This window comes from Hakea prostrata, chromosome 5 (genome assembly GCF_041222555.1).
Source record: "Hakea prostrata isolate BN-2017 chromosome 5, UWA_Hpros_2, whole genome shotgun sequence".
Taxonomy (NCBI): Eukaryota; Viridiplantae; Streptophyta; class Magnoliopsida; order Proteales; family Proteaceae; genus Hakea; species Hakea prostrata.
The window spans coordinates 25,776,262-25,785,670 of NC_142604.1; the positions used below are offsets into that span (position 1 = coordinate 25,776,262).

At 41.4% G+C, this 9,409-nt stretch overlaps 1 protein-coding gene across 1 annotated transcript; it reads left to right on the top strand.

Moving 5' to 3' along the window:
- Positions 1-484: 484 nt before the first annotated feature.
- Positions 485-8,383, top strand: RDR6 (RNA-dependent RNA polymerase 6). Its single transcript, XM_089155706.1, has 3 exons — positions 485-745; positions 1,133-3,927; positions 6,749-8,383. Exons 2-3 carry the CDS (start codon positions 1,210-1,212, stop codon positions 7,619-7,621), a joined length of 3,591 nt encoding a protein of 1,196 aa, XP_089011832.1. The 5' UTR covers positions 485-745; positions 1,133-1,209; the 3' UTR covers positions 7,622-8,383.
- Positions 8,384-9,409: the final 1,026 nt, after the last annotated feature.

Consider the following 9,409-nt stretch of genomic DNA (forward strand, 5'->3'; position numbering starts at 1 on the left):
AACTCTTGGATCCAATGGCCTAATGACCTTCAGTGAACTTGATTTTATTTGGAATGACCATGCTCCCATACCAGTGCTACCCTCACCTCTTCTTTGATTATGCACATTTCGGCCTCAGCGCCTCTACTACATGACATGTAGGTGTGGCCATAAAAGGGTTCTTCTGCGACGTGACTCTAAGAATCGATTGATATAATTAATGGTATAAAAACCACGAGTTCCTACGGTATACTTTTGCACACTAAAGGACGAAATCTTGGGCTGGTCTACTTGTAGGCTTAAATGGCCGTTTGCCCGGGGTGGACTACCGGCTCGCCTCCAAGCCATTGTGGATGCTAAGGCTGGTGGAGGCAATACTGCCGTGTGTAAATTACCTCTGTAAACGTTTCAGATTTTTCACGTGACACAGATATTTTATGGTTTTAAAAGGCGTAGGCCGTAGCCGCGTAAGCTGTACAAACCATTTCTCGGTTGGTGGGAATTGGGAAGAGGGAAGAGGGAGGGAAGAGGGAGGGAAGAGGGAGGGAAGAGGACAGGTGCGTTGCCTTTTTCCTTTCGTGGTACAGTACTGGGTGTAGGCACTCGAGAATAGCTTCACCTGAGAACAAGGGGAAATGTCCGTGATTGGTGTTCTCTCTCAGTGAATAGCTTCGCCTGAGAAAAGAGGGAAATATTTGCCGTTGGTGCTCTCTGTTTAGGCAACCGCTTTGCGAATCTTTTAAGCCGATTGTTCGAGAGTGTGAAGGTTTGTTTAATCCGTTTCTTTGTTTAGTCTTCACAATAATCAATTATTTTGTGCTTGTTCCAGTTCGATTGACCAAGATCTTTAGCTCTGCTTGTGCTGCGATTTTGTAGAGGGACTTTGCAGTTGATTTTTCATTTCCCGGAAGGAAAATGTAATTTTAGTGAACATTGGGGTTGTGATTTCGGGAAAAAGTTCAGGGTTTTATTTATTTATTTATTATTTTTTTTAATACTTGGTGGTTTTTGCTTAGTTCTGCTGCTTACTAGTTCACCGTGTAGTCAATTTCCCTTCCGTGCATTAATTTTTAAGTTTATTGTTCTCTGTGTCCGATTAACTTTTAATTTTGGGATGCGTGTTTGGGCGTTCTTTTATTTAATAATGGAACAGGTGATAAGGAGAGAAAAGCGTTGCGATCTTCCAAGCTTTGGCTTTGATCGCAGCATTTGTATATTGGGAAAGATAGGATGGGTTCAGAGGGATCCCAGAGGGATGCTGTTGTTACCCAGGTAAGTTTTGGTGGGTTCGACAGAACTGTCACTGCGAAAGAGCTCTCCGACTTTCTGGAAAAAGAGATTGGGTTGGTTTGGAGGTGTAGATTGAAGGCCTCATGGACTCCACCTGAATCCCACCCAAATTTTGGAGTCACCAATATGGAGAATATCCAAATTACTCTTGACTATGACAAGGTTGAACCTCATGCATTTGTACATTTCGCATCTCCTGAATCGGCAACTGCTGCTCTGAAAGCTGCGGGGCAGAACAATCTCATTTTCCATAATATGCCTTTGAGAGTGAGCTTGGGACCAGAGAGCCCATTCCGGATTAACCAAAGGAGAAGGACGACAAACCCCTTTAAATTCTCTGATGTCCGTGTTGAGATTGGGATGCTGGTCAGTCGGGATGAATTTTTTGTTGGTTGGGAAGGACCTGTTTATGGTGTAGACTTCCTGGTTGATCCCTTTGATGGGACCTGCAAGGTTTGTTTTACAAAGGAGACAGCATTCTCATTCAAAGGGACAACAAATCATGCAGTGTTAAAATGTGACTTTAAGGTGGAATTCATGGTTAGAGAGATCACCCACATCAAACAGTATGCAGATACATCATCTTTAATACTGCTGTTGCAGTTGATATCGTCTCCATGTGTTTATTATAGAACTGCAGATGATGACATTTTTGAGTCAGTCCCATTTGATATGCTGGATGATGAGGATCCTTGGATTAGATCTACAGATTTTACACCTAGTGGAGCAATCGCTAGGTGCAATTCCTACAGAATCTCAATCTCTCCCCGTTTTGGGCTAAAACTAATGAAGGCTATCGATTATCTTGAAGGACAGAGGGTAAAATATGAGCATCCTAGACAGGTCTTATGCATTAAAAAAGAACCTAATTTTGGAGTGCCCATGTCTGACATATTCTTCAGTGTTCATCATGAAGAAGGAATTAGCTTTGAAACAATGTTCCTAGTGAATGCTATCATGCACAAAGGTGTTGTGAACCAGCACCAGTTGTTGACTGAGTTCTTTGATTTGCTGAGAATGCAAACAAGAGAAGTGAATGTGATAGCATTGAAACATATCTGTTCCTATAAGAATCCTGTGTTTGATGCATGCAAGAGACTGAAACTAGTTCAAACTTGGCTGCTGAAGGACCCTAAACTTCTGAAGAGTTCCAAGGGATCAGATGACAATGCTGAAGTAAGGAGATTGGTGATAACCCCAACAAAAGCCTATTGCCTTCCACCAGAGATAGAACTTTCGAATAGGGTGCTAAGGAGGTACAAAGAAGTTGCAGATCGGTTTTTGAGGGTCACGTTTATGGATGAAGGTTTCCAGCAGCTAAATTCTAATGCTTTATCTTACTATGTTGCTTCTATTGTGAGGGATATCACCTCAAATTCCTTTCCCCAAAAAACAACTATATTCAAAAGAGTGAAGGCCATTCTGACTGATGGTTTTAATTTGTGTGGTAGGAAGTATTCCTTTCTTGCATTTTCATCCAATCAGTTAAGAGACCGATCAGCATGGTTCTTTGCCGAAGACGAAAATATTAGTGTGGATGATATTAAGAGTTGGATGGGAAGGTTCACGATTAAGAATGTGGCAAAATGTGCAGCAAGGATGGGACAGTGTTTCTCATCCACATATGCCACAGTTGAGGTTCCCTTAAAGAATGTCAATCCTGACCTTCCTGATATTGAACGGAATGGGTATGTTTTTTCTGACGGGATTGGAATGCTAACACCTGACCTTGCCAGGGAAGTTGCAGATAAATTGCAATTGACAGCTTACCCTCCTTGTGCCTATCAGATCAGGTTTGCTGGTTGCAAAGGGGTTGTAGCTAGTTGGCCAGAAAAAGAGGATGGGGTACGCCTCTCCTTGAGACCAAGCATGAACAAGTTTGAATCTGCACACACAATACTTGAAGTTGTGTCATGGACTCGATTCCAGCCAGGGTACTTGAATAGGCAGATTGTGACTCTCCTTTCAGCATTGGACGTTCCAGATGATGTTTTCTCTAGGATGCAAGATTCCATGGTTTATAAGTTGAACCAGATGCTTGAGAACACTGATGTGGCTTTTGATGTTGTTACCACATCATGTGCTGAGCAAGGAAATACAGCGGCAATGATGCTGAGTGCAGGTTTCAAGCCTCAAACAGAACCTCATCTGAAAGGTATGCTCTCTTGCATAAGAGCTGCTCAGATGGGGGACCTTCTTGCAAAAGCAAGGATCTTTGTTCCTTCAGGAAGATGGTTGATGGGTTGCTTAGATGAAATAGGGGTTCTTGAACAAGGTCAATGCTTCATCCAAGTTTCAACCCCTTCTTTGGAAAACTGTTTCTTGAAACATGGTCCTAGATTTTCTGAGACAAAGAGGAATCTGGGAGTCATCAAGGGAATTGTTGCAATAGCTAAGAATCCGTGTCTACACCCTGGAGATATTCGAATTCTGGAAGCTGTAGATGTTCCTGACTTGTATCATCTTTTTGATTGTTTAGTCTTTCCTCAAAAGGGAGACAGACCTCATGCAAATGAAGCATCTGGAAGTGACCTTGATGGGGATTTATATTTTGTGACTTGGGATGAATATCTTATACCTCCAAGCAAGAAAAGTTGGCTACCAATGGATTATTCCCCTGTTGAGGCAAAAAAATTGCCACGTGCAGTCAATCATATGGTACTCACCTTCCCTACTTTAACACTTACTTCTAATGTCTGTGTTATATTAATTTGCTTTCCACAATGTATGAAATTCAAATAATCTTGTGATTCTGTTCTGTAGATATTGCCTTCTTATTCTTAGGTTTTTTTTTTTTTTTTTTTGATGGGAGTTGGTAGCTTTATATTAGGGAGTGGGGACTATTACATATGCCACTGGGAGAGTTGAACCTGTAAAGTCTTCACCAAGTGTTGCTGGTCATTACCAACTGAGCATCCCGTCAATGGTAAAGGGTGTATCCACTGCACATGGCTCCTGTTGCTGCAGGGTCTGTGGAGGGTCATAATGTATGCAGCCTTGCTTTTGCTTTAGTAGTGAGGTCGTTTTTAGGATTAATCCCCAGACCACTGTTCATGATGAACCTACCATTGCACCGAGGCATGTGCTTATTATTTCATTCTGCAATGGCAGCCTTATTTTTATCTTGATATTCGATGAAACATTTTATTGCCACTTTTAATTTTCATTGGCCTAGTTGTTCTAGTTGAAAAAGTTGTAACATGTGTGATTCAATCTTACTTTTCTTCCTTTAAAGTTGCTCAGTCATTATATCATATCTTGCAACTGCTATGATTGTCCCCTTCTCTGCTTTTAGGTTGACTGCATACTGGATATCTAGTTATCAATCCAAAAGGAAAGGCAGAAAGAAGGCCCAAAATCAGCCCTTTCTTGTGGCCCTAAAGGGTGGCTGAACCTAATGAGGGGCAATTTTGTCGTTCTACCCCCGAGTCTTGTTTTGGTCTTATTAGTTTCATCTTAATTTTAGTAGTGCAAATCTACTTTTTGTTTTGACTCTGAGTTCTTGTTTAGTAAGTTATAACAGAGTTTATCCAATCAGGAGTCCTAGTTCAAATCCTATTTTCAATTTGGATTCTTTCTTACAGTAGGAAGTTTTAATTTTTCAAGTCTCTTTTATTTAGGAGTTCTTAATTAGTATTCCTCTTCTAGTTGCTTAAGAAGAGTCTAAAAGGAATTCCAATCCAAATTGAATTCCTTGTTGAGTCCTAAGTAGTCTTTTATTTTGTCGAGTCCTATTTTAAATTTCATTTTTTGTAAGAAGCTATATGATGTAAACCAGCTCTATGGTTAGGGGTATTTTAATTTTTTCTTTAGACTAAGGGTTTGCCCAGGAAATTCCAGCAAAGGGAGGGATGTTTTGGGGTGCTTGAGGGTGCTTTAGAACTGGCTGTAACTAGAAATTCGGTCCTTACTCTACTGTAAACTGAATTTCAGATTTGAATTCGCAATGCTACGATCCACATATATGAAATGAAGAATGCAGATGAGATGATGACCTTGGATGCTAACTAGTATGCTAACTATGCTAATCTCTATCTAGGTGGACACATTAAGACCATCACCAATCTCCTTTGGGTAGGTCCACATTGACACTAGCCCCTCACGGCTCCTAACCATCTTTTGGGTGCCTGGGACCAGGGGTCCAAAGGGTGGGCCACCACTCTCTCACCATAACCAAGGTAGGGGTAGCAGGTCCATCTCATCAGCACATCCGTTGGTTTGAGACTGGCACGTCAAGGAAATACCTAAGCCATGCAGATGGTTATCTACATGTCATGCTACTTATGCTCACGTTGCCTTTCCTCAAGCTACACAACTCTTGTTGGTCCGATATCCCTCCTGATCTAGGAATGTTGATCCTCACGGCTCCTAGCCATCTTTTGGGTGAACACTTTGTAACCCTAAGGTCATTCACATATAATACAGTGATGACACTCTGTTTCCCCTCATGGCTCCACCATCTTTTGGGCACCCGTGAGCCCAATCCATACCATATGCAAGCATATGATGAATGATATGTTGGTAGTATTGTGTCTCATGGCTCTCAACTGTCTTTTGGACGCCCACCAGTCACCTGCCACTATCACGAGTCATTCGGCTTTAATATCATTGCCGAAAGAATAACAACATGTGAAAGGGTTCCCTAACCAGGCATCTAAACAGTCATGCAGGTATGCACGATTCATCTACATGATATGCAAGAGGTACCAATGGCAATGGCCTAAGCCACATTCCCTGATATATTGTAAATATGGATGCACTATGTGAACTCCCAGCCCAACATGCTTTCGGTGATACACCAAGTAAAGTATTAAGTGAATAGCATGATATTCATCTCAATGATGCATTAAATGCGTGCGTGTCCTAAATAGCATGGACAAACATAGCAGCACATCATAGACATCTAATGCAAAACATATTAAATGCATACTGTTTTCTCACGTGAATGACTCCAATATAAACAACATGCCTAACCACTTAGGACAAAGAGAACTCAATCAGTTTTCTAACAGGATCCTCTATCCCTCATCCTGGGGAGGTTTGAAGGGATGAAATTGGATGTGGCTGAGGTCCCTGTTGAACTGTCACCATAACTTTTTCTGAAAGCATTGAAAAAATCTGCTCCATCAGGCAGACAGGATTATTGGTGTGTGTCTACTCATGGACTAGAGAAGATCTGTGTAAATCACTTGTAAACATCGCTGTGTGGAACTGTGCTGTTAATTTTATTCATGTTGTAGGATTGTCGAATCTAACATCTCTTGTTATCTATCTTCCCATCCCGGTTAATGTTATGGAGTCTTTCTAGAGTTCAGCTTTTGCCCCTCCCAAATCTCATGATTCCCTGTAAAGAAAACAGCATTTAGTTATTCTATGTTTTCTTGTGAAGTTCACTACTAGAAGAGAGAAGCTTGTTTAATTGCATCTGTTAGACATTGACAGATATCTCTAATTTTTGTATATTTTTTATGTTGAACAGGACATAATAGATTTTTTCTTGAAAAATATGGTAACTGAGAACCTTGGTGTTATCTGCAATGCTCATGTGGTTCATGCTGACATGAGTGAATATGGGGCCTTAGATGAGAAATGCGTAAAACTGGCTGAACTTGCGGCCACAGCTGTTGACTTCCCAAAAACTGGCAAGCTTGTTACAATGCCTCATGAGTTGAAGCCTAAAATGTACCCTGATTTTATGGGCAAGATTGAATCCCAGTCATACAAGTCAAACAAAATCTTGGGCAAACTCTATCGCAAGATCAAAGATGCATCTGAAGAAGTGCCAATGTCATTGGAGCTAACCGGTGCTACTGAAGATATTCCTTATGATGCTGATCTCGACATCCCAGGGTCAGTAGATTTCCTTGAAGATGCCTGGAATCATAAGTTGACATATGATGGGCAGCTGAGTGCTCTTATGGGGCAGTACAAAGTGAACAGGGAGGAAGAGGTGGTGACAGGACACATATGGTCCATGCCAAAACACACTAGCAAGAAACAGGGAGAGCTTAAAGAGAGGCTTAAACATGCCTACAATGCTCTAAAGAAGGAATTCAGGCAGATTTTCGAGAATATAGGTCCAGATTCACAGAGACTATCTGATGATGAAAGAAACACTGCTTATGAACAGAAGGCTTCAGCTTGGTACCAAGTGACATATCACCCTCGATGGGTGAAGGAAACACTCCAGCTGAGGGACTCTGAGGCTCAAGACCTATCATTAATGCTTAGCTTTGCTTGGATTCCAGCTGATTATTTGGTCTATATCAAGATTAAGCGGCGTGGATTGAAAAATGTTGATGCCTGCAAGCCAATTAATTGTCTTGCTAATTACCTGGTAGACCGAATGTGATTTTCATTCTTACCGCTGTACCTCTCATGCACAGCTGTAGTTCTTTTTGTTTGGTAAGAGCAATATGGCAAGTAAAAGGTTGTCTGTACAAGTAAATGTTAAGACTACAAGTTCCATGAATTGGTTTGTTATCTGATATGAAATGATTTTAGACTTATTCGTATCCTGTTGATCCTCTTCTACATCAGTAAAAATGGAAAGTTCCTCCCTTCCCCACCCCCTTTTCATGCTTGGGGCACAGATGATAGGTGCATGCGAAAGGCGAGCTTCATTACATTCTAATATGGTCTATGTGTTACAAACTATTTAATTTTGTTTCCCTTTCCTACTCTTGTAGCTTCTGCATGTCAACAAAGAGAAAGACAAAAGCTTTCTTGCCAGAAGCTGTTCAAATGCCTAGAAACTAAAAAGCCTTACGCTCCAAATTTGTAGGAACTTCTATTCAGAGCTACCCCTTTTTGGTGTATGCTTTTGACTGCTCTCGCAGTAAGCTTTTAAGGGAAGATTTGCTGCCGGAGTCGGACAGCGAAGGAGTCACTGACTGGATCACAAAGGGGCATTATGCAGTACCTTTCATAGCTTTCCCTATTATATGGATATTCAGTTATGTTTCTAGCCTTGTTTCTTGTAATTTTGTTTTTATTTCTTGGGAGACAATTCAGCAGTGGACTCCCTAGGCCGGAGGGCATTATCCTTGTAGAGTGGGAAATCTTGGCCCAAGATGTTTGTTCTTTTGCAGCCCTTTGTTCTTCCTACAAAATTCTCTTCAAAGTTATATCAGTATCTGGTGTGTGCTCACTGATTGCTATCACATGCTAATAAATGATGAACTTTAAACATTCTATTGGAAGAGTTGGTAAGTGAAGGATTGAATAAAGGTAGGTAGGTGGTCACAAAATGCCTCAACTTGTGTATTGGGTAATGCTTGGCATAGATTGGAACAGGAGTTCACTTGGAAATCTAGGGCTGGCTGGTATGGCAGGGCTTTTAGAAATCCTAAGACTAAGATGGTGGAAGTCTTCAGAAAGAGCTCGGGTGTTAAAAACAACTTATGAAACTGAATTAAGGCATTGGTCCTTGGCCTAGAGTAGAGTCAACGGACTAAGGTTTTTGGTTTCAATTGGTTATGAGCCAAATGTGATTCAACAATAGTTAATGATTAAGTATACAAAAAGGACCAGCACGGTTAGTGTACCTGTTGTATAAATATTTGTACAGTCCCGAACCGGTGGTCCAACCGAATAAACCGACCCCAAGTCAACCTGAGGGCTCAAACTGTTGTCATTGGGAAGGGTTTTGCTTCAGCGCTGCGCATTTAATGCGCAGCACTGAGCTGCGAACGGACCAGATGCAGCCACGAAGTCTAATTGTATAGTAACCGTTGATTTTTGCCATGTGAGGTTTTAGTTGTTTTAAGTGAAGTAACCGGTAGACTGAACCGGTTTTAAAGGACCGAACCAGTTTTAAAGGACTGAACCGAGGCAACTGAAAATTTCAAAACGAGGAAAAACCCCGCTTCTTCTTCATTCTCTGAACTGCGTTTGAACGAGCGAAAGAGAGAGAGCTCCGAAAAGGTTCCGACGACAACCGCGAGTTCTTGCTTCAAAAGACGACGAGGGTTCTTGCTTCAAGCGATGACGAAGGTTCTTGTTTCCAGCTGAAACCTGAAACCGTGCAAAGAACTGCTAAGGAGAGAAAGAGAGAGGTTAGGGACAAATAAGCGAATGAGAGAGCTGCCTGCAACGGTAAGGACGAAAACAGAGGTCTTTATCTCATCAAAGTTTGAGG

Bases quoted from the DNA above. Each gene is read 5' to 3' on its own strand.
- RDR6 (XM_089155706.1), top strand. From the start codon at position 1,210: ATGGGTTCAGAGGGATCCCAGAGGGATGCTGTTGTTACCCAGGTAAGT. The intron at 3,928-6,748 runs GTACTCACCTTC...TATGTTGAACAG, and splicing joins CACGTGCAGTCAATCATATG to GACATAATAGATTTTTTCTT.